The following is a 26,235-nucleotide window of genomic DNA, read 5'->3' on the forward strand; positions in this document are numbered from 1 at the left end:
GGAACAATGGGAAGACACTGCAAGTTTTTAAGCAAGGGAGTGACAAGGTGAAATTTGCCTTTATTAACTTTTAGACAGATCCCTGCAGCAGCATGCAGAAGATGGAGGTTGGAAAATCCTCAGGCAGCTGATGTAAGTATCTCAGTAAAAGAGCTGGTGTTGGCTTAGATTAGGACACTAGAGATGAGCATAAACAGAAATAGATCAGAGAATTTTTTAGGTGACAGAATCAACATGAGTTCAAGAAGACAATGGTTCCAAGGACAACTCCCAGGTCCAAACTTGAAGAATTAGATGGTAAAGGTATTTTATGGAAATAAGGAACACAAGAGGTGCAAGTTTCAATAAAAGATGAGGATTTCAGATTTGGGCATACTGAACTTGAGATACCTACAGGGTTTTGTCCAGGAGGTCACTGGATCTACTGTTCAAGATATCTGATTAGAAAAATAAAGCTGTCAGCTTATGAATTCCAATTAATGCCCTGGAAAGGATGATTGAGCCCAAGAAGTACCTTAGAGTAGCCTATAACATGACTCTGAAGAACACCAATATTTAAGAAACTGACTGAAGAAAATGTGGTAAACAAACAGAAAAAGAATGTTCAAGGAAGGTGAAGGAAAACAGAGTATGGTAATGAAAGTCTACAGAAGACAATAGTGTTGCAAGAATGAAGCAGTGAAGAAAGAGTGTTGAATGCTGCCAAGATAAGTAAGGTAAGCATGGAAAATGTCTACTGGATTATGGGAGTCATGAGTGACTTCAGTGGGAGCACGTTTGATAGAATCTAGGAATAGACAAGAAATTGCAGGAGACTGGAAAACGAAAGTGAAGAATAGCTCTTAATATAGAGATAGGTGGTGGCTGGAACTTATAATTGACTGTCACTTCGCTGTTTCCCTCCTCATTCTCCAGTCATCCTGTATTCTAACTTTAGAAGCCTCAGCCATTCTCAACTTTGTCTTACATCTTATCTCTATACTCCTTACTAAATTCTATTGACATAAACTTTTAACCATCCCCTTTTCAGTCCTATCACCTCTGTTCAGACCCTAGACCAGACCCATGTCAGACCAAATTCTGCCACTTGCTGTTTTTTGTAAATAAAGTTCTACTGAAACATACTACATCCATTCATTTACATATTGACGGTTGCTGTTTTCATAATACAAGGGCAGAACTGAGAAGTTGCTATGGAGACCATATAGCCCAGAAAGCCTAAAATATTTACAGAAAAAGCCTACCAACCTTTCCCTAAACAATTACAAATGGTATTCAGTCTTTACCTTTGTATTTTATCCTGCACAATGCTACCTGATTCACCTGCCTCAAGCAAATAACTGACATATTACACACTACTTCTTAACTCCAAAAAAAAAAAACACCAAACTTGATGCTTCATTCAATGAATTCACTATTCCTTGAACTCACCCCACATTTTTATGCTTCTATGTCTTAGTAGATGATGTTTCCTCTCTGGAATGTTCTTTCTCTCCTTATCTACCTTATTCCCTTACCTATCAAACTTCTAAATCCCATGAAGATACCATCTTCTCACTTCCTTCAGAAAATCTTTTCTGACATTCTTCCAGTCCCCACCCAATATTTCCTATTCTGTGCCAAGTCTATATACTGCTATCCTTGGGCCTGTCACAATGAATTCTGGCAATTTACATGTTTGGACTGCCTAATTAGTAAATGAGCCTCTTGGTTATCACTGAACCATCTCTTGCACAACTCCCCATCCTACCTCATATATACACCAAGAATAATGACTGGCACATAGAAAGAACTCAAAGATCTACTAAATGAAATGAATGGCTACCCTCCATTTACATAACAAATGTTAGCATTTAACTGAATGCTCAGCTTGGGATTTGAAATACCTTACATTCTGTCCTCAAATTTTTCTTTATAGCTTCATTGCTGGATATATTTCAGCCTATAAGCATACCTTCTGTCTTATCAGCAACTCACTCAATAATATTCACCCTTTTGTCTAACTTCTATTACTCTCTCCCCAAAAGATCATGTTTTAGTTTGCTAATGCTGTCAGAATGCAATACACCAGAAATGGACTGGCTTTTATAAAGTGGATTTATTTAGTTACAAATTTACAGTTCTTTAGAGGAAAGGCAGCTGGCTTTCCCTGTGGGAAGGTACAGGGTGACATCTGCTCACCTTCTCACCCAGCCTCTGGGTTTAAACTGCTTTCCAGGGCCTTTCTGCATCTCCAAACATCTAGGTCTGAGATGATCTGAGATGTTCTGAATGCTGAGCTGAAGTGTGCTGGGCTGGTGAGCTCTGCTAAGCTATGGGCTGACGGCTCTCTTTTAAGCCTCCAGCTAATTAAATTAAACATCACTCACTACAGAAGGCATTCCCCTTAGCTAAACACAGTTGTAATTAGCCATAGGTGAATGTCACATGCTGATAATTTAAGTTCACAGCAACAGTACAACTGGGTACCATCACTTGGCCAAGTTGACACTGAACCTAGCTACTACAATCCATTAATTTCAATCTAATTCTTGAAGACCCAATTCAAACACAATCTCTTCTGTGAAGGCTTTCAAATTTGCATCCACCTCCAACCTTCCAGAAACCCCTCACCACCACTGTCATCCTCCATTGTTTTTCTTGCTACAGCAGTTTATCATACTTAAGGTATTTACCAAGTTATACTGCACATTATCATCCCAAAGACATTAAGTTCCTTGCAGAGACATGATCAAAATCTCAAATGAGATTTTCTTTTATATGTGTGTATGTGTTGGGTACAGAGTTTCTTAAGAAAAATGGGTGTTCTAGTTTGCTAGCTGCCGGAATGTAACACACCAGAGACAGATTAGCTTTTATTAATAAAAGAGGATTTATTTCATTAGTTCTTCAGAGGAAAGGCAGCTAACTTTCAACTGAGTTTCTTTCTTACATGGGAAGGCACAGGGTGATCTCTGCTGGCCTTCTCTCCAGGCCTCTGGGTTCCAGCAACTTTCCCCGGGGTGATTTCTTTCTGCATCTTCAAAGGCCTGAGCTGAGCTGCAAGTGCTGAGATGAGGTATGCTGAGGCTGCTTGGGCTGTGCTACGTTGAGCTCTGTCATTTAAGCACCAGCCAATTAAATCAAACATCATTCATTGCAGCAGGCACGCCTCCTAGCCGACTGCAGATATAATGAGCAACAGATGAGGTTCACACGCCATTGGCCCATCCATGTTCACAGCAACAGAACTAGCACCTTCACCTGGCCAAGATGACACCTGAACCTAACTACCACAATGGGCCCTAAAAAGTTAGTATTACAGGCTACTGCAAATTGAAACTTGCATAAAAATCTCAAAAATTAGAAGATGTCATGGTCAGGTTCATGTGTCAACTTGGCCAAGTTGTGGTACCAGTCTGCCTGACTGGGAAAGTGCTGGCCTGTCTGCTGCAATGAGGATACATCATAGAATTAGATCATGAGTACGTCAGTTGCATCCACAGCTGATTCCATCTGTAATCAGCCAAAGGGGAGTGTCTTCTGCAATGAGTGATGCGTAATCTAATCACTGATGCCTTTTAAGGAGGATTCAGAAGAGACAGGCTCTATTCCTGCTTCGACTGGCGAGCCTCTCCTGTGGAGTTCGTCCAGACCCTCCATCAGAGTCGTCGGCTTCACAGCCTGCCCTGCAGATTTTGGACTCTGCGTTCCCACAGTCACATGAGAAATTTTTATAAATTTTATATTTTTGAGTGTTCTCTGTTGATTCTGTTTCTCTAGAGAACCCTAACTGATACATCTTGGTACCAGGAGTGGTTGTTAAGAAACAGAATCTTAAAAATGGGTTTTTATGAATGGTTTTCTACTCTGACTGGACTCAGAGACACTAGGGACTCTGATTCCCGTAATCAGAATGACACTCCCAATCCATGGAGTGAGTTGGCAAAAGAGATAGTCAAAATATCATCATTTGGTTCTCCTAATGCTACGCGTGTAGGAAGCCAGGCTCTGGGGATAATGTTTTGAACACCTTTACAGAGTTTTGTAGAAATAAGAGGTATAGAGATGTTGGCTGGTTGTTGTTAGATACACTGGCTACATGAAGGAGTGAAAGGGATGGGCTTAAAGTTTCAAACGAGAAGCTTAAGCGCCGTCTGACAGATGTAGACGTTTCTATGAGTATCCTGAAGGAAAATCTTATTTCCTGTAGCTGTAGACTTGAGATCTCTGAAAATCAGGCTCAGAATCTTATTATTAGAGTAGCAACTTTACAATGTAAACTGAAATCTCAATCTTGCATGGTGTCTGCCATTAAAGTGAGGGTGTTCACTGGAAAGGAGTGGGACCCTGAAAAATGGAATGGTGACATATGGATTGATACTGATGTCGGGGTGAGGTTGAAACCCTAGATCATGCTAACTCTTCTCTAGATAACCCTAAAACAGTTTGCCCTAAGAACATAACCGCCCCACCTCTAGCCTGCCTTGAGGACTTGGCCACCCAACCTCCTCCTGAAGGGATTAGCCCTAGAGTGATTAATCCTGTTTCATCAGATGAAACTGCAAATGAAGTCCCTGAATCAAATGGCTTGGAAGACATTTCTAATTCTTTTCATAACCCACCCCCACCACCCCTCATTTCTTCCAGACCTATAACTAGACTAAAGTCCCAACAGGCCCCTAAAGGTGAGGTACAAAGTATCACACATGAGGAGGTACATTATACTCCAAAAGAACTGTGTGAGTTTTCCCATTTATATAGACAGAAATCAGGGGAATATGTGTGGCAATGGACTTTAAGGGTGTGGATAATGGTGGGAGAAATATAAGGCTGGATCAGGCTGAATTTATTGGTACAGGCCCAACAAGCAGAGATACTGCATTCAATGTTATAGCTCGAGTGGTTAGAGAAGGTTTTAACAGTTTGTTTGGATGGTGGGTTGAAACATGGATCAAAAGGTGGCCAACATTACCTGAGGTTGAAATGCCAGAACTGCTCTGGTATAATATAGATGAGGAGATCCAGAGGCTTAGAGAGATTGGAAAGTTAGAGTGGATTTATCATGCAAAGCCAGCTCTTACACCCCAGGAATGTCCGGTGGATGCACCTTTTACCAGAACAGTGAGAAATAAATTTGTGAGACTAGCACCATCATCCCTAAAGAGCTCTGTGGTTGCACTTCTCTGTAGGTCAGATATGACTGTAGGAACTGGAATCCTTAAACACAACAGGGATGACAAGATCCCGAGTTGGCAGAAGCCAGGTCGCAGCACTTAATCACCAAAGACAGGGTAGATGTGGCTATTATAATAGACAACAAACTCAAAGCAGGTGTCAAAATTATATGACACGCAGAGATTTGTGGCACTGGCTAGTAAATCATGGGGTACCTAGAAATACAATAGAAGGGCAGTCTACTAAATTCTTGTTTGAGCTGTATAAACAAAAGAGTTCTAAGTCACGTGAACAGAAGTCTAACCTGAATTACAAAAACACAGAGTCATGGCCTCTTAATCAATTTCCAGACTTGAAACAGTTTACAAACAAAGAGCCCCTTGAATGGAGGGGAGACCAGGTCCCTTTGGGGGAGAACCCTGTCACACTGCCACAAATTTATACTGTTAATCTTCCTCCAAGCCTTCCCCAAGGAAACCGATGGCCTTTTACCAGGGTATCTGTGCATTGGGGAAAAGGAAATGATCAGATATTTTGGGGATTATTAGACACTGGTTCATAAGTGACATTAATTCCAGGGGACCCAAAATGTCACTCTGGTCCACCAGTCAGAGTGGGGGCTTATGGAGGCCAGGTGATCAATGGAGTTTTAGCTTAGGTCTGTCTCACAGTGGGTCCAGTGGGCCCCCAGGCCCATCATGTTGTTATTTCCCCAGTTCCAGAATGTATAATTGGTATAGACATACTGAGCAACTCGAAGAATCCCTACATTAGCTCTCTAACTCGTGCAGTGAGGGCTATTATGGTGGGAAAGGCCAAGTGGAAGCTACTAGAACTGCCCCTACAGAGCAAAATAGTAAATCAGAAGCAATAACGGATTCCCAGAGGGACTGCAGAAATTACTGCCACTCTTAAGGACTTGAAAGATGCAGGGGTGGTGATTCCCACACATCCCCATTCAACTCTTCTATTTGGCCTGTGCAGAAAACAGATGGGTCTTGGAGGATGACAGTGGATTATCATAAACTCAACCAGGTGGTAACTCCAATTGCAGCTGCTGTTCCAGATGTGGTACCATTGCTTGAGCAAATCAATACATCCCCTGGTACCTGGCATGCAGCTATTGATCTGGCAAATGCTTTTTTCTCAATAGCTACAAGTAAGGACCACCAGAAACAGTTTGCTTTCAGCTGGCAAGGTCAGCAATATACTTTCACGGTCCTACTTAAGGGGTATATCAACTCTCCAGCCCTATGTCATAATCTAGTTTGCAGAGACCTTGATCGTTTCTGCCTCCCACAAGACATCACACTGGTCCATTATATTGATGATACCATGTTGATGGACCTACTGAGCAAGAAGTAGCAACTACTCTAGATTTACTGGTAAGGCATTTGCGAATCAGATGATGGGAGATAAATCCAACAAAAATACAGGGGCCTTCCACCTCAGTAAAATTTCTAGGTGTCCAGTGGTGTGGGGCATGTCGAGATATCCCTTCTAAGGTGAAGGATAAATTGCTGCATCTGGCCCCTCCCACCACCAAAAAAGAGGCACAACGCCTAGTTAGTCTTTTTGGATTTTGGCAACAACATATTCCTCACTTGGGTTGCTACACCAGCCCATTTATCGAGCGATCAGAAAAGCTGCTAATTTTTGAGTGGAGACCTGAACAACAGGAGGTTCTGTGACAGGTCCAGGCTGCTGTACAAGCTGATTTGTCACTTGGGCCGAATGATCCAGCAGATCCAATGGTGCTGGAAGTGTCAGTGGCAAATAGAGATGCTGTCTGGAGCCTTTGGCAGGCCCCTATAGGAGAATCACAATGCAGACCCTTAGGATTTTGGAGCAAAGCCTTACCATCTGCTGCAGATAACTACTCTCCTTTTGAGAAACAGCTTTTAGCCTGCTACTGGGCCTTAGTAGACCTGAACACATAACCGTGGGCCACCAAGTTACTATGAGACCTGAGTTGCCTATCATGAGCTGGGTGTTGTTTGACCCATCAAGCCATAAAGTTGGGCGTGCACAGCAGCATTCTATTGTAAAATGGAAATGGCATATACGAGACAGAACCAGAGCAGGTCCTGAAGGCACAAGTAAGTTATGTGAAGAAGTGGCCCAAATGCCCATGGTCTCCACTCCTGCCACATTACCTTGTTTCCCAGACCAGAACTATGGCCTCTTGGGGAGTTCCTTACAGTGAATTGATTGAGGAAGAGAAAACTCAGGCCTGGTTTACAGATGGTTCGGCACGATATGCAGGTACCACCTGAAAGTGAACAGCTGCAGAATTACAACCCCTTTCTGGGGCGTCCTTAAAGGACAGTGGTGAGAGGAAATCCTCCCAGTGGGCAGAACTTCAAGCAGTGCACTTGGCTGTTCATTTTGCTTGGAAGGAAAACTGGCCAGAGGTGTGTTTGTATACTGACTCATGGGCTGTTGCTAATGATTTGGCTGGATGGTCAGGGACTTGAAAAGACCATAATTGGAAAACTGGTGACAAAGAGCTTTGGGGAAGAAGTATGTGGATAGACCTTTCTGAGTGGGCTAAAAACGTGAAGATATTTGTGTCCCATGTGAATGTGCACCAGAGGGTGACTTCAGCAGAGGAAGGGTTTAATAATCAAGTGGATAAATGACCCGTTCTGTAGATACCAGTCAGCCTCTTTCCCCAGCCATTCCTGTCATTGCCCAATGGGCTCATGAACAAAGTGGTCATGGTGGTAGGGATGGAGATTATGCAAGGGCTCAGCAACATGGACTTCCACTCACTTGGCTAAAGCCACTGCTGAATGCCCAATCTGCCAGCAGCAGAGATCCACACTCAGTCCCCGATATGGCACCATTCCCCAAGATGGTCAGCCAGATACATGGTGACAGATTGATCACACTGGACCACTCCCTTCATGGAAGGGGCAGCAATTTGTTCTAACTGGAATAGACACATACTCTGGATATGGGTTTGCTTTCCCTGCACTCAATGCTTCTGCCAAAACTACCATCCGTGGGCTTAGAGAATGCCTTATCCATCATCATGGTATTCCACAATAGCATTGCTTCTGATCAAGGAAGACAGTTTACAGCAAATGAAGTGTGGGAATGGGCACATGCTCATGGAATTCTCTGGTCTTACCATGTTCCCCATCATCCAGAAGCAGCTGGATTGATAGAACAGTGGAATGGCCTTTTGAAAACTCAATTAAGGCGCCAATTAAGTGGCAATACCTTGAAAGGCTGGGGTAATGTTCTCCAAGAAGCTGTATGTGCTCTGAATCAGCGTCCGCTGTAATGTTTCTCCCATAGCCAGGATCCATGGGTCCAAGAACCAAGGGGTGGAAATGGGAGTGGTATCACTCACTATTACCTCTAGTGATCCACTAGGAAAATTTTTGCTTCCTGTCCCTGTGACTCGGAACTCTGCTGGTCTACAGGTTTTAGTTCCAAAATGGGCTGTGCTTCTTCCAGGAGAAACAACAATGATTCCACTGAACTGGAAGTTAAGACTGCTGCTTGGTTACTCTGGGCTACTTATGCCACTGGATCAACAAGTCAAGAAGGGGATTACATTATTGTCAGGAGTGACTGAACCTGACTATCAGAAGGAAGTAGGACTGCAACTACATAATGGAGGTAAAGAAGAGTTTTCTTGGAATATAGGAGTTCCCCTAGGGCATCTTTTAGTACTACCATGCCCTGTGATTAAAATCGATGGAAAACTGCAACAACACAATCCAGGCAGGACTACCAATGGCTCTGAAATTTCAGGAATGAAGGTTTGGGTCACCCCACCAGGCAAAGAACCATGGCCAGCTGAAGTGTGAGGGTAAAGGTAACATGGAATGGGTAGTCGAAGAAGGTAGTGATAAATATGAACTTCAACCACGTGATCAGTTACAGAAACGAGGACTCGAATGCTGTTTTGTTCATGTTATACTATTTACGTTACAAAATATCAAGTTCAAGAATGAATGTTGCCTAAGGATTTGCAACCTACTCTGGAGAGATTTAATGTGTTTCCAGTTATATGCAGGACAGTTGAATATTGTTAGGTAAAAGAAAACATGTGTGTTTTATTCTTTTTATTTGGAAATTGGGAATGGATTAAGTTCATACATATAAGTGCCAAGTTGACAAGGGGTGGACTGTCATGGTCACTTTCATGTGTCAACTTGGCCAAGTTGTGGTACCTGTTTGTCTGGTTGGGCAAGTGCTGGCCTGTCTGTTGCAATGAGGATATGTCATAGAATTAGATGATGATCACATCATCTGCATCCACAGCTGATTCCATTTGTAATCAGCCAAAGAGGAGTGTCTTCTGCAATGAGTGATGCATAATCTAATCACTGGATGCCTTTTAAGGAGGAATCAGAAGAGACAGGCTCTATTCCTGCTTCGGCTGGCAAGCCTCTCCTGTGGAGTTCGTCCAGACCCTCCATCGGAGTCGTCGGCTTCACAGCCTACCCTGCAGATTTTGGACTCTGCATTCCCACGGTCATGTGAGACACTTTTATAAATTTTATATTTGCGAGTGTTCTCTGTTGATTCTGTTTCTCTAAAGAACCCTAACTAATACAGAAGATAAACCAATGGAATAAAGTTTTTGCTGCATAAAAACTGGAAATTAAATTCATCTATTCATGAGGACACATACTATTACAGAGTATAAAAATTAGTAAAATTAGTAATGAACAATCTGAAGAAGAAATCAAGAAAAGAATTCCATTTACAATAGCAATGAAAAGAATTAAATACCTAGGAATAAATCTAACCAAGGATGCAAAGCACTTGTACACAGAAAACTAAAAGACACTGCTAAAATAAATCAAAGAGAACCTAAAATAAATGGAAAGACATTCTGTGTTCATGCATTGGAAGACTAAATATGGTTAAGACATCAATCCTACCCAAGACAATTTATACAGTCAACAGAATTCCAATCAAATTCCAACAACCTTCTTTGCAGAAATAGAGAAGCCAATTATCAAATTTATATGGAAGGAAGAACTTCTGGGGAAGATAGCAGAGTGGGGAGCTCCCAGACTTACTCCTCCTCCCAAAACAGCTAATGGACAAGAGGAACTATCTGAAATAATTGTTCTAGGGCTCTGGAGACCAGGAGAACTGTACATAATCCAGGGAAAAGCAGGATGAAGAGACTGAGAAACAGCAGTAAAAAACCATGAGTAACTTGCTCCACAGTGGCTGCCAGCACCCATTCTCCACTCTCAAGATGAACTGCCTAGGTTTGCTTCCTGGCGGGCTGTTGCAGATGGTGAGGGTCATGGAAGCCCTCTTCAGAAGAATTGGGGGGGGGGGGGGGCAGGGGGCAGGCACACAGCTGAATAGGAATTCATGGATTGGATTCCTGCGGTCACATGCGAAATACTGACTAGGAAAGTCCTCTCTGGGAAATACTGACTTGGGAAAGTCCTTTCCATGGTGACCCTCCTCACAAAAACTGACTAGCAAATTTAGATCACTGGATCCCAGAGAGAGACCACTACAGCCATTGTTTCTAGCCCACCCCAACACGGCTGAATATGGTGGAGGTTTAAGACTCAGGACCCTCCTTAGGGCTGCAGGAAATAGTTTGCTGAAGGAGTGTCATCTGCTAGGCAGGCCAGGAAAACACATCTTTGGGGAGCCTCAAAAGAGGCTTTTGATGTCTTTCCTGACCCTCTCCTCAAGGCTCTTTGAAACTGATCTGCACCCCCCTCATGGACCACTGTCCTGTTTTATCTGGGAAATACTGACTTGGGAAAGTCCTCCCTATGGTGACCCTCCTCGCAAAATTTGCCCACCTGGCAAAAGCAAACAGGGAAAAGAAAAGAGAATTTAAAAAACAACAACAAAACTACAGAAGCAAAACAGAAATAAATAGAATAGATCAAGATTACAAGAGGAGAAACAGAGAAAAGAAACCTTTCTCCTGGGTGTGAAACAACTGCACAAATAGTGCAATCTTGGAAATTGCAATGCATACCGAAGGCAAAAATCAGATGAAGAAGAGCTGAGAAAATCTAATCAGTTAAACATGGGCAATTCTATAGCTCTAGAATAACTTGAACCAAGTATCAAAGAAGAACCTTACCACAAAGCCAATCAACAATAAAACCCAAAGCAGGAGAGAAAAAGTGATGTTCAGAGTAAACTCAACATGATAATGAAGGACTAGACATCAGCAAAAAAATTACAAGCCATATTAAGAAACAGGAAGAGGGCGGGCCATGGTGGCTCAGCAGGCTGGGTTTTCGCCGGCCATACCAGAGACCCAGGTTTGATTCCCAGTGCCTGCCCATGCAAATAAAAAGAAAAAGGAAGATATGGCCCAGTCAAAGGAATAAATTACAACTTTGGATGAGATACAGAAATTGGAACAACTAGTGAAAGATGTTCAAACAAATATCCTAGATGAATTCAAGGCAATGAAGGAAAATATGGCTAAAGAGATAAGGATTAAGAAGACACTGAGTGAACATAAATAAGAATTTAAGAGTATGAAAGGAAACATAACAGAACTTACAGGAATGAAAGGCACCCACTGCTGTTATTCAACACTGTGCTAGAAGTTCTAGCTAGAGCAACTGTTCTAGCTAGAGCAACTAGGCAAAAAATTAAACAAATGGGATCCAAATTGAAAAGGAAGAAATTAAATTTTCACTATTTGCAGATAGTATAATCCTATATTAAGGAAGCCCTGAAAAATCTACAACAAAACCACTAGACCAAATAAACGAATTCAACAAAGTTGCAGGCCATAAGATTAAGACAAAAAAATCAGAAGTGATTCTATACACTAGTAATTAGCAATCTGAGGAGGAAATCAAGAAAAAATTCCATTTACAATAGCAACCAAAAGGATTAAATATCTAGGAACAAATTTAACAACTTATGTATATGAAAAACTACAAAACATTGGTAAAAGAAATCAAAGAAGACCTAAACAAATGGAAGGACATTCCATGTTCATGGATTGAAAGACTAAATTTTGTTAAGATGTCAATTCTTCTACCCAAATTGATTCACAGATTCAACATAATCCCAATCAAAATTTCAAGAGCCTGCTATGCAGAAATAGAAAAACAAATTATCAAATTTTTCTGGAAGGGTGAGGGGACACACAGAGCCAAAGAAACGATGTTAGAGGACTAATACTTCCTGACTTTAAAGCATGTTAGAAAGGTACAGTGGTCAAAATAGCATGGTACTGGTATAAAGATAGATATTTTGACCAATGGAATTGAATTGAAAGTTCACAAATAGACCCTCACATCTACGACTAGTTGATTTTGACAAGGCTGACAAGTCCACTCAGTTGCAAAAGAATAGTCTATTCAAAAACTGATTCTGGGAGAATTGGATATTCATATGCAGAAGAATGAAAGAGGATCCCTACTTCACACCATATACAAAAATTAATTCAAAATGGATCATACACTCAAATATCAGATTCAAAATTATAAAACTCCTACAGGAAAACACAAGAAAGCATCTTCAGGATATTGTGGTAAACAATGATTTCTTAGACTTTACACCCAAAACACAAGCAACAAAAGAAAAAAATAGATAAATGGGGCCTCCTCAAAATTAAAAACGTTTATGCTTCAAAAAACTATGTCAATAAAGTGAAAAGGCAGCCTACTCAGTGAGAGAAAATCTTTGGAAACTACCTATCTGATAACAGTTAAATACCCAGAATGTATAAAGAAATCCTACAACTCAACAATAAAAAGACAAATAACCCAAATTAAAAAATGGCAAAAGACTTCAATAGACATTTCTCCACAGAGGAAATACAAATGGCAAAAAACAAATGGAAAGATGTTCAACATTACTAGAAAGGACATCATTAAAAAAAAACAGAAAACTACAAGAATTGGAGAGGATATGGAGAAATAGAACCACTCATCCACTACTAGTGGGAATGTAAAATGATGCAGTCACTGTGGAAAACAGTTTGACAGTCCTCTGGAAGCTAAGTATAGATTTTCCATACGATCCACCAATCGCACTAAGCATATATGCAGAAGAACTGAAAGCCGGCTCTCATACAGACATTTGCACACTAATATTTATAGTGGCATTATTCACAATTGCCCAAAGATGAAAACAACCCAAGTGTCCATCAACTGATGAATACATATATTATATATCTATCTCATTGATATAAACTAATTATAACAAGCAAATTTACAGAATTAGAATCTAGAATATAGATTACCAGGATAGGATGGGGGTAGAGAACAGGGATCTGGTGCAGAATTTCTAAGTAGGGTGATTGTAAATGTTTGGAAATGGATAGTGAGGATGGTATCACATTATTGTAAATGTAATTAACAGTGATGAATTAAAAATGTGGTTGAAAGGGGGAGTTTTGGGGTTACATGTGTTACTAGAAAGAAAGATAAAGCATGGAAGTGTATTTACGTGTTGTGAACCCTGTTATGGATAATGCTTGTGCTTAAAAGTACAAATATAAGAATGCTCTTTCAGGAATTTTAACAAATGTATATCAGTATTAATAACAGGATGGTGATTTCCAGAAAAGATGGCGGCTTAGTAAGGTGCGCGCGTCTTAGTTCCACCTCCAGAACAACTACTAAATAACTAGAAACAGTACAGAACAGCTCCCGGAGCCACGACAGAGACCAGACACACAGTGTACCCCAGTCTGGAACGGCTGGACCGGCTACGAAACTCCGCTGCGGTGAGGTCCCCGAGCGGTGCGCGCTTCCCCGGGCCGCGGCAGCTGGCAGCCGGCCCCCCTCCCTCCCTCCTTCCCGGTCCGGCTGAGAGACTCAGATCGGCAGTTCCCCAAGCCGCGGTGGCCGGCAACCGGAGCCCCTCCCAGGCATGCGGCTTCTCGGGCCACCTGGGAGCCTCGGATCGGCGGTTCTCCAAGCCGCGGCGGCCGGCGCCCCTCCCCCATGGGCGACTTCCCAGAGGGAAAGGAAAGAGTCTCCAACAGTAGTAGAGACTGAGTCCAACCTAACACCAACAGTGGCATTAATGAACAACTTCTGACTACTAAAAATAGGCCCTCAGCTCAGGCAAAACTGATCAAGGCCGAAGTCGCCTATTGGGCTAACTGAAAAAGAGGAAAGGGGGTGAAACGGAGCCTTCTGCGGCTGTTTCTGCGGAAGTTTGGTTGCCTCTGGGCTCAGCGCTGGGATTACACAGGTTGCAACTGCCCCTAACACAGAAACAGGCTGCTTTCAGGGCTCTCTACCACCTGAACCTTCCCCGCGGGAGGGGTGAAATGCAACTCAGGTGGAATCCCTCTCTCAAGGAATTCAGATCCCAGGACTTCACAATTTGAAGTGATTAAAACCAACCTACAACCTTTCCTCTGTCTCTACCACACACCCAGCAGCGAGAGTCTTCCAAAGTTAAAAGAGCCACAACATCTTTTGTTGGTGGGACCTGCAGACAGACAAGCACCACATACTGGAAAGGATAAAAAAAATCAGAGCCCAGAGACTTCACAGGAAAGTCTTTCAACCTGCTGGGTCCCACACTCAGGGAAATCTGATTAAATGCCCAGACGCCAGAAAAAAATAACAAATCACACCAGGAAAATTGAAGACATGGCCCAGTCAAAGGAACAAACCAATAGCTCAAATGAGATAAAGGAGCTGAGACAACTAATTCTGAATATACAAACAGAAATGGAAAACCTCTTCAAAAACCAAATCAATAAATTGAGGGAAGACATGAAGAAGACATGGGATGAACAAAAAGAAGAAACAGAAAGTTTGAAAAAACAAATCACAGAACTTATGGGAATGAAAGATACAGTAGAAGAGATGAAAAAACACAATGGAAACCTACAATGGTAGATTTCAAGAGACAGAGGCTAGAATTAGTGAACTGGAGGATGGAACATCTGAAATCCAAAAAGAAACAGAAACTATAGGGAAAATAATGGAAAAATTTGAGCAGGGGATCAGGGAATTGAATGATAATATGAAGCACACAAATATACGTGTTGTGGGTGTCCCAGAAGGAGAAGAGAAAGGAAAAGGAGGAGAAAAACTAATGGAAGAAATTATCACTGAAAATTTCCCAACTCTTATGCAAGACCTAAAATTACAGATCCAAATAGGCGTTCTCCAAGACACTTACTAGTTAGAATGTCAAAGGTCAAAGAGAAAGAGAGGATCTTGAAAGCAGCAAGAGAAAAACAATCCATCACATACAAGGGAAACCCAATAAGACTATGTGTAGATTTCTCAGTAGACACCATGGAAGCAAGAAGACAGTGGGATGATATATTTAAATTACTAAAAGAGAAAAACTGCCAACCAAGACTTCTATATCCAGCAAAATTGTCCTTCAAAAATGAGGGAGAAATTAAAACACTTTCAGACAAAAAGTCACTGAGAAAATCTGTGACCAAGAGACTAGCTCTGCAAGAAATACTAAAGGCAGCACTAGAGTCAGATACGAAAAGACAGAAGAGAGAGGTATGGAGAAGAGTGTAGAAAGAAGGAAAATCAGATATGATATATATAATACAAAAGGCAAAATGGTAGAGGAAAGTATTACCCAAACAGTAATAACACTAAATGTTAATGGACTGAATTCCCCAATCAAAAGACATAGACTGACAGAATGGATTAAAAAACAGGATCCTTCTATATGCTGTCTACAGGAAACACATCTTAGACCCAAAGATAAACATAGGCTGAAAGTGAAAGGTTCGGAAAAGATATTTCATGCAAATAACAACCAGAAAAGAGCAGGAGTAGCTATACTAATATACAACAAATTAGACTTCAAATGTAAAACAATTAAAAGAGACAAAGAAGGATACTATCTACTAATAAAAGGAACAATTAAACAAGAAGACATAGCAATCATAAATATTTACGCACCGAATCAGAATGCCCCAAAATACGTGAGGAATACACTGCAAACACTGAAAAGGGAAATAGACACATCTACCATACTAGTTGGAGACTTCAATTCCTCACTGTCATCAATGGACAGAACATCTAGACAGAGGATCAATAAAGAAACAGAGAATTTGAATATTACAATAAATGAGCTAGACTTAACAGACATTTATAGGACATTACACCCCACAACAAAAGGATACACCTTTTTCTCAAGTGCTCATGGATCATTCTCAAAGACAGACCATATGCTGGGTCACAAAGCAAGTCTGAACAAACTTAAAAAGATTGAAATCATACACAACACTTCTCGGATCATAAAGGAATGAAGTTGGATATCAATAATAGGCGGAGTGCCAGAAAATTCACAAATACGTGGAGGCTCAACAACACACTCTTAAACAACCAGTGGGTCAAGGAAGAAATTACAAGAGAAATCAGTAAATATCTTGAGGCGAATGAAAATGAAAACACAACATATCAAAACCTATGGGACGCAGCAAAGGCAGTGCTAAGAGGGAAATTTATTGCCCTAAATGCCTTTATCAGAAAAGAAGAAAGGGCAAAAATTCGGGAATTAACTGTCCACTTGGAAGAACTGGAGAAAGAACAGCAAACTAACCCCAAAGCAAGCAAAAGGAAAGAAATAACAAAGATCAGAGCAGAAATTAATGAAATTGAGAACATGAAAACAATAGAGAAAATCATTAAGACCAGAAGTTGGTTCTATGAGAAAATCAACAAGATTGATGGGCCTTAGCAAGACTGACAAAAAGAAGAAGAGAGAGGACGCAAATAAATAAGATCAGAAATGGAAGAGGAGACATAACCACTGACCTCACAGAAATAAAGGAGGTAATAACAGGATACTACAAACAACTTTACGCTAATAAATACAACAATGTAAATGAAATGGACAAGTTCCTAGAAAGGCATGAACAACCAACTTTGACTCAAGAAGAAATAGATGACCTCAACAAACCAATCACAAGTAAAGAAACTGAATCAGTCATTAAAAAGCTTCCCAAAAAGAAAAGTCCAGGACCAGATGGCTTCACATGTGAATTCTACCAAACGTTCCAGAGAGAATTAGTACCAACTCTGCTCAAACTCTTCAAAAAAATTGAAGTGGAGGGAAAGCTACCTAATTCATTCTATGAAGCCAACATCACCCTCATACCAAAACCAGGCAAAGATATTACAAAAAAAGAAAACTACAGACCAATCTCTCTAATGAATATAGATTCAAAAATCCTCAACAAAATTCTAGCAAATCGAATCCAGCAACACATTAAAAGAATTATACATCATGACCAAGTAGGATTCATCCCAGGTATGCAAGGATGGTTCAACATAAGAAAACCAATTAATGTAATACACCATATCAACAAATCAAAGCAGAAAAATCACATGATCATCTCAATTGATTCAGAGAAGGCATTTGACAAGATTCAACATCCTTTCCTGTTGAAAACACTTCAAAGGATAGGAATACGAGGGAACTTCCTTAAAATAACAGAGGGAATATATGAAAAACTCACAGCTAATATCATCCTCAATGGGGAAAAATTGAAATCTTTCTCCCTAAGATCAGGAACAAGACAAGGATGTCCATTATCACCACTATTATTCAACATCGTGTTGGAGGTTCTAGCCAGAGCAATTAGACAAGAAAAAGAAATACAAGGCATCAAAATTGGAAAGGAAGAAGTAAAACTATCACTGTTTGCAGACGATATGATACTATACGTCGAAAACCCGGAAAAATCCACAACAAAACTACTAGAGCTAATAAATGAGTACAGCAAAGAAGCAGGTTACAAGACCAACATTCAAAAATCTATAGCATTTCTATACACTAGCAATGAACAAGCTGAGGGGGAAATCAAGAAATGAATTCCATTTACAATTGCAACTAAAAGAATAAAATACTTAGGAATAAATTTAACTAAAGAGACAAAAGACCTATACAAAGAAAACTACAAAAAACTGTTAAAAGAAATCACAGAAGACTTAAATAGATGGAAGGGCATACTGTGTTCATGGATTGGAAGACTAAATATAGTTAAGATGTCAATTCTACCTAAATTGATTTATAGATTCAACGCAATACCAATCAAAATCCCAACAACTTATTTTTCAGAAATAGAAAAACCAATAAGCAAATTTATCTGGAAGGACAGGGTGCCCCGAATTGCTAAAAGTATCTTGAGGAAAAAAAACGAAGCTGGAGGTCTCACGCTGCCAGACTTCAAGGCATATTATGAAGCCACAGTGGTCAAAACAGCATGGTACTGGCATAAAGATAGATATATCGACCAATGGAATCGAATAGAGTGCGCAGATATAGACCCTCTCATCTATGGACATTTGATCTTTGATAAGGCAGTCAAGCCAACTCACCTGGGACAGAACAGTCTCTTCAATAAATGGTGCCTAGAGAACTGGATATCCATATGCAAAAGAATGAAAGAGGACCCGTATCTCACACCCTATACAAAAGTTAACTCAAAATCGATCAAAGATCTAAACATTAGGTCTAAGACCATAAAACAGTTAGAGGAAAATGTAGGGAGATATCTTAAGAATCTTACAATTGGAGGCGGTTTTATGGACCTTAAACCTAAAGTAAGAGCACTGAAGAAGGAAACAAATAAATGGGAGCTCCTCAAAATTAAACACTTTTGTGCATCAAAGAACTTCATCAAGAAAGTAGAAAGACAGCCTACACAATGGGAAACAATATTTGGAAACGACATATCAGATAAAGGTCTAGTATCCAGAATTTATAAAGAGATTGTTCAACTCAACAACAAAAGACAGCCAACCCAATTACAAAATGGGAAAAAGACTTGAACAGACGCCTCTCAGAAGAGGAAATACAAATGGCCAAAAGGCACATGAAGAGATGCTCAATGTCCCTGGCCATTAGAGAAATGCAAATCAAAACCACAATGAGGTATCATCTCACACCCACCAGAATGGCCATTATCAACAAAACAAAAAATGACAAGTGCTGGAGAGGATGTGGAGAAAGAGACACACTTATCCACTGCTGGTGGGAATGTCAAATGGTGCAACCACTGTGGAAGGCAGTTTGGCGGTTCCTCAAAAAGCTGAATATAGAATTGCCATATGACCCAGCAATACCATTGCTAGGTATCTACTCAAAGGACTTAAGGGCAAAGACACAAACGGACATTTGCACACCAATGTTTATAGCAGCATTATTTACAAATGCAAAGAGATGGAAACAGCCAAAATGTCCATCAACAGACGAGTGGCTAAACAAACGGTGGTATATACATACGATGGAATATTACGCAGCTTTAAGACAGAATAAACTTATGAAGCATGTAATAACATGGATGGACCTAGAGAACATTATGCTGAGTGAGACTAGCCAAAAACTAAAGGACAAATACTGTATGGTCCCACTGATGTGAACCGACATTAGAGAATAAACTTGGAATATATCATTGGTAACAGAGACCATCAGGAGTTAGAAATAGGGTAAGATAATGGATAATTGGAGCTGTAGGGATACAGACTGTGCAACAGGACTGAATACAAAAACTCAAAAATGGACAGCACAATACTACCTAATTGTAATGTAATTATGTTAAAACACTGAATGAAGCTGCATCTGAGTTATAATTTTTTTGTATGTTTTTTGTTTTTTTATATATTTTTTGTATTTTTTACTTTTATTTTTATTTTTTTCTCTATATTATCATTTTATTTCTTTTTCTGTTGTCTTGCTATTTCTTTTTCTAAACCAATGAAAATGTACTATGAAATGATGATCCATACATCTATGTGATAATATTAAGAATCACTGATTGCAAATATAGAATGGAATGATATCTAAATGTTGTGTTAGCTAATTTTTTTTTAATAAAGAATAAAAAAAATAACAGGATGGTATATGGGAAAAATACACCTAAAGCAAACTATGGACTACAGTTATCAGTAATATTTTAATATTCTTTTATCAATGGGTACCACATCAATGCAAGTGTGAACAATAGGTGGGTATATAGGTATTCATATTTTACATGACTTTGATGTAAACCTTCTCTAATTAAAAAAATGACAGTAAGTTTTTAAAAAGTGTTAAGCTAAGTGAAAGAAACCAGTCACAAAGAACTACATATAGTATGATTGCATTTGTATAAAACATAAATTTAAATAAATCTAAAGCAATAGAATAAGTTTAGTGGTTATATACGTCCAGGGGAAGGATAGAGGGATTGAGAGGTGACCACTAAGGGGTACGGGGTTTTGCATTTTAGAGTGATAAAAATATTCTAAATTGATTGTGGTGATGAATATACAATGCTGTGATTATACTAAAAGTCCCTGATTGTACACTTTAGATGGACTGTATGGTATGTGCATATATCACAATAAAAACTGCTTTAAGAAAAAAAATTATATGGAAGGGTAAAGGGCCCCAATAGCCAACGCAATCCTGGGAAAACAAAAGGAATTTTGAGGATTTACATTTTCTGATCTTAAAATGTATGACAAAGGTATACTAACCAAAACAGCATGGCACTGGCACAAGGACAGCTATACGGAACAATGAAATCATATTGAGAGTTCAGAAATGAATCCTACCATTTCTGTCAAACTGATTTTTTTCAAGGGTGCAGTCTATACAATGGGAGAAAGATGAGCCAACAAATGGTACTGGGAAAAGTGGATGTCCATGTGCAAAAGTATGAAGGTAGATCCCTACCTCATACCTCGTAGAAAAATCAACTCAAAAATGGATCATAGACCTATATATAAGTGCCAGAGCTACAAAACTTCTAGAAGAAAATGTAGGAAAGTATCTTTAGGATGTTGTGCTATGCAATGGCTCTTAGACTTAACACCCAAAGCACAAGCAACAAAAGAAAAAAGAGATAAATGGGACTGCCTCAAAATGAATACTTTTGTGCATAAAACAACTTTAATATGAAAAGGAAAACCTACTCAATGAGAGAAAATATTTGGAAATACATATCCAATAAAGTGTTTAATATGCAGAATATATGAAGACATCTTATAACTCAACAATAAAAAGACAAGCAACCCACTTCAAAAAATGGTCAAAAAATCTGAATAAACATTTTTTCTAAGAAGCCATACAAATGGCCAAAAAGCACATGAAAAGATATTCAATATCACTAGCTATTAGGGAGATGAAAATCAAAACCAAATGAGATACCATTTCACACCCACTACAATGGCTACTATTAAAATAAACTGAAAATAAACAAGTGTTGGAGAAGATGTGGAGAAATAGGAGCACTCACTCACTGTTGGTGGGAATGTAATATAGTGCAGCCACTGTGGAAGACAGCTTGGTAGTTCTTCAGAAAGTTAAGTATAGAATTACCCACAATTCCACATCTAGGTATATACTCTGTGCTGGTTTTAAGCTGTATGTACCCCAGAAAAGATCATGTTCTTAAAGCTAATCCATAGCTATGGGTATAGACCTATTGCAGGTGGGAACTTTCGATTAAATGCGGCATGCCCCACCTGGTCTTAACCTCTTACTGGAGTCCTACATTAAAGATGAAATTCAGAGAAACTGAGATAGGAGGACATATAGAAAACAGACAGTAACCACAGAAACAGAGAGAAAGCTATTGAAGCTGGAAGCAATGAAACCCAGGAGAAAAGGGAGAAAAGAGCAGACATTACTGCGTGTTTTGCCAGGTGACAGAGAAGCTGAGGATCACCAATAGCTAGACTTCAGGGGGGAAACATCACCTGGTGAAGCCATGATTTCGACATTTTCATGGCCTCAGAACTGTAAGCTTGTAAATAAATAATTCCCCATTGTAAAAGCCAACCCATTTCTAGTATACTACATTTTGGCAACTTCAGCAAAGTAAAACATACCCAAAAGATTGGAAAACAAGGACTCAAATACATATTTGCATACTGATATTCATAGCGGTATTATTCACAAATGCCAAAAGATAGAAGCAACCCAACTCTCCATCACCTGATGAATGGATAAATAAAACGTGATATATATGTATGTACAACTGAATATTATTTAGCCATATAAGGAATGAACAGGGCAGTGCGGTGGTAGCTAAGCAGGCAGAAATCTCGCCTGCCAGGCCGGAGACCCGGGTTCAATTCCTCGTGCTTGCCCATGCAAAAAAAAAAGGAATGACATTCTGATACATGCAACAAGATGGATGAACCTTGAAGACATCATGTTGAGTACAATAATCCAGATACAAAAGGACAAGTGTTGAATGACCTTATTGACATGAAATAATTAGAATAATCAAACTCACAGCATCAGAACCTAAAACACAGGATTCCAGGGGATAGGGTATGGGTAGGGAATGAGGAACTAATGCTTAAACTGTACAGTTTCTATTTGGATTGACAGTAAAGTTTTGTTAATGAATGATAGTGATGGTAGCACAACATTTTGATCGTAATCACAGCACTGAATTATACCCATGAATGTTGATAAAAGGGGAAACTTTCAGTGGAATATATGTTACTAGAATACAAATTTAAAAAAAAAAAACAGGACTATATAATACATACAGTGAACTCTATTGTAAATGATGGACTAAAATTAATAGTACAATTATAAAAAGGTTCTTTCATGAATTGTAACAAATGTAGCACAGTATAAAGCAAGGGGTTAACAACAGGGTGGTATATAGGAACTGTGTAATTTAAGCATTTTTCTTTAAACCTACATCTTCTCTAATAAAAAATTAAAAAACAGTCAAGTAGCAAATGTGAACAAACCTAGGCTTCAACTTATGAACAAACAAAAATGAGGCTTTAACAAAAAAGAGCCTAGCTTTGATGTATTTATATTCTTAAATTTACACAGGCAAGAAAATATAGAAAAAGTCTTGATTCTTGCTGTTTCCACTTTCTTACCTTCCACTCTTAACCCACTCCAATCTTGCTTCTATCCCTGATTTTGCTGAAGTCTCCAAGAATCTTTATGTTGTAGATTTGACCTCCACCATCTACTCAGTTGATAAAGTAAAAAGTCTGGAAATTATCCTTATTTCCTCCCTTTCCTTCACCATCCTAATCCAAAGCAACAACAGATCCTGTCCATTTCTCCTTCAAAACATAAAATGAATCTTACATTTCTCTCCATTTTTTCTAATGCCATCCTATGCCAAAATGGTAACATATTTAGCCTAGACTACTACTACTGTCTCCCTGCTTCCATCATGACCCCCTTCAATCTATGCTACCACTGCAGCCAGCACACTTTAAAGACATAAATTATATAGTGTCACTGCCCTCTGTAAAAACCTTCAAAGGATTTTGATAACATCAGAAAAAATCCAAATGACTTATCATCATGCTTCCAAGGCCCTGCAGCTTCCAGCTCCTGCCTATTTTCCCACGTGTATGACAAAGAGCAGATTAGATGACTTTGAAGATCACTTTCAGTTCAGAAATACCAGAAATATACGGACCTGAACTTTCCTTATGGATCTCCTCCCTACTCTGGCCCTCATTCTAGTTCAATACTTCAAGCATTTGCTACTTCAACTGCCTAGCATACTTTGCCTGGCTCCTGACGTGGTTGCTTCCTCTTATCCTTCAAGTTTCCATTCATATGACACTTCTCATAGAGCTCTTAACTATCTAAAGTAGCCTCTCCTCAGCATCTATCACATGGTCTTGCTTATTTTCTTCATAATGTTTACCACAATCTGTAAAGGAGGCATAGGGGTGTTGTTTTCTTTCATCTATCAAATTATTCTGAGCAAGGATCTTCTGTGTTCTATATACCACTATTTCTTAGGACCTAGAACAATACCTGCAAATACTGAACATTCAAAAAGTATTCGTTCAATTAATGAATATTTGAATGGTAACTTGGCCTATAACACTGGACTGTGAATAAAATTACCTGGATTCTATCCAGACTTGGCTCTACTGGCAATTAGCTGTGTGGCTTTGGGCATAACAAGAGATTGCAGGAGATTAAGAGTGACTTGAAGGTACGAGAGTGGATACAAGTATGAACATTTTTTTCTAAATTTCCTTATCTGTTTAAATTCAAGAATATGGATGTTTTGAAGCTTTTACCCTCTCTGAGTCTCAGTTTCTTCATCTGTATGAGAAAGAGCAGATTAGATGACTTTCAAGGTCACTTTCAGAAATACCAGAAATATATGGACCTGAACTTTCCTTACTCCTTAATTATATCCCTCTCACACTCAACAGCAAAATGAGAGTATTCACTCTGCATCTAAACATTACACAGTGCACTTTAATTCCTATACCTCTGTTCATTCTGCTACCTCTTCACCACTGGAAATTCCATCCTTCAAAGCCCAGATTAAATGCCAACTGCTTAATAGAGCCTGATCCAATTACCTACCCTAAAATTAGTAAAATGATATGCTCCTGCAACTCCTTTATGCTTCAGAGTACTCCTTCATCTTATCACTGACTGGTAAATTAACCTCTCTGAATCTCAGTTTCTTAATCTGTAAAATGGAGACAGTATATACCACGAAAGGTACTACTGTTGGATAACTGAGAATACTTAACGGGCTGGAAAAGAGTGAAATAAATGTTTTACTTCTGCACGATACACAACTTTCATCCTCCTTGAGGGCCACTAAAGTGTCTTTTTCATTTATGAATGGCAAAGCCATTTCACCTCCTAAAGCTTTGGGGTTCCGTATCCATAAAATGAAGGAAATGGACTAGGTCAACTGCCTCGCTCCAAAAAATGATGCTTCATATCTATACATAAATAGCTTAAAGCAAAGACATCGCAGGTGTGCGTTTGCAAGGAGGGTGTCTGAAGTGCAAATGAAACTCCTGCTGCAAACAGAGGTGGGGAAGAAGTATGAAAATTAAGTACCATTAAGACTTAGGGAACCTTTCCCAAGAAACTGACTTGCCACAGTGACTATGTCCTCTAAATTGGGGTTTTAAAATTGGGTTCCAAGGATAAACTTGGGGGATGTTAACTCCCGAAAAGGAATGCAAAATTGTGCATCTGCAGGAATAATGCAAATTTTTTCGAGACGTTAAGTGTCTATACTAGACATCAGATATTTAAAGGAGACTGTGCCACCCACCCCCCCAAAAAAATACAAAGAAAAAACATAAAGGAGACTGTCCCAGAGGGCGAAGTACAGGATGACGATGAAGAAATCAGCCGCGTTTAAGAAGAAAATGTAACTGGACCAGAGTTTAGATCACAAACCTAGATTTCCTCAGTTCCCTAACTCCAACTCCAAGGCGCGGGAGAACGAACCACAACCCTAAGTAGGAGGCAGGACCGGCCAGAAACCCTCAATCAGTCGCCTGGCGTAAGGTGGTGTTCTGCGGAAGCTGTGCAACCCCAGAGCTCGGCACCTTTCCCAGGCCGACCCCCAGAGAGCACGCCCGCGGCCTGAGACCCCGGGCCGAGGCCCCTCAGCAACCCCCGCTCCCCGGTACCTGCGGGGTCGAGCGCCATCTCAGCGGGCGGAGGAGGTGGCAGCCGCTTGGCGGCTCCCGGGCAATGGGCGGGGAGGGGAGGGGCCTGGTCCCAGGCGCACGCAGAGCCGCCCTAAGCGTAAGAAGGAGCGCCGCGTCCTCGGCGAAGCTGGGCAAAGTTCTTTTCTCCCTTCTCTAGTTCCTACTTCCGCCGCTCATTGCGCCTGCGCCGTCTTGGGCCCGCCCCTGACCCTCTTACTCCCGGGTGGAACGGACTTCTCACCGGGAATGACCCCGGGCAGGGGGCGTGGCCGGCTGCAAGAGTCTGTCTAAATCCGAGCTCTTCTCGTGCCTGCCTTCGAAGAAGCAAATGAATTACCCTGTTCCTTTATTTATTTTTTTTTTTTTACTTAACGTACTTCATTCATTTCATGCCTGCCAGTTTGCTAGCTACGGTTCTGAGTACTAGGGGGAAATAAGTGAATAAAAATAAGGTCCCTTAAAAAAAAAGAAAAAAAGGAAATAATGTCCCTGTTCTCAAGGGGCATAATGTTGGCAGGGGAGTCAGACAAAAACAACATGCTGTTAAATGTGATAAACGCCACACACGCGAGAGGTGCACAGCGTGTTCTACCATAGAGGTGGAATGGTGTGTGCGGTACCATTATTTCTTCCTCCAAAACAGCAGGCTATGCCTCCCCTAGAGGTTAAAATAAAAATCAGGACGCTA

At 40.1% G+C, this 26,235-nt stretch overlaps 1 protein-coding gene across 1 annotated transcript in view; it reads right to left on the reverse strand.

Annotated features, from left to right (window-relative positions):
• Positions 1 to 25,706, reverse strand: part of CMC1 (C-X9-C motif containing 1) — a 116,817-nt gene extending 91,111 nt beyond the window's left edge. The window contains exon 1 of the mRNA XM_077129947.1: positions 25,527 to 25,706. Coding sequence (XP_076986062.1) covers positions 25,527 to 25,545 — 19 coding nt within the window. The 5' untranslated portion in view covers positions 25,546 to 25,706. The remainder of the gene's footprint in view (positions 1 to 25,526) is intronic.
• Positions 25,707 to 26,235: the final 529 nt, after the last annotated feature.

This window comes from Tamandua tetradactyla, chromosome 15, assembly GCF_023851605.1.
Source record: "Tamandua tetradactyla isolate mTamTet1 chromosome 15, mTamTet1.pri, whole genome shotgun sequence".
NCBI classification, from domain to species: Eukaryota; Metazoa; Chordata; class Mammalia; order Pilosa; family Myrmecophagidae; genus Tamandua; species Tamandua tetradactyla.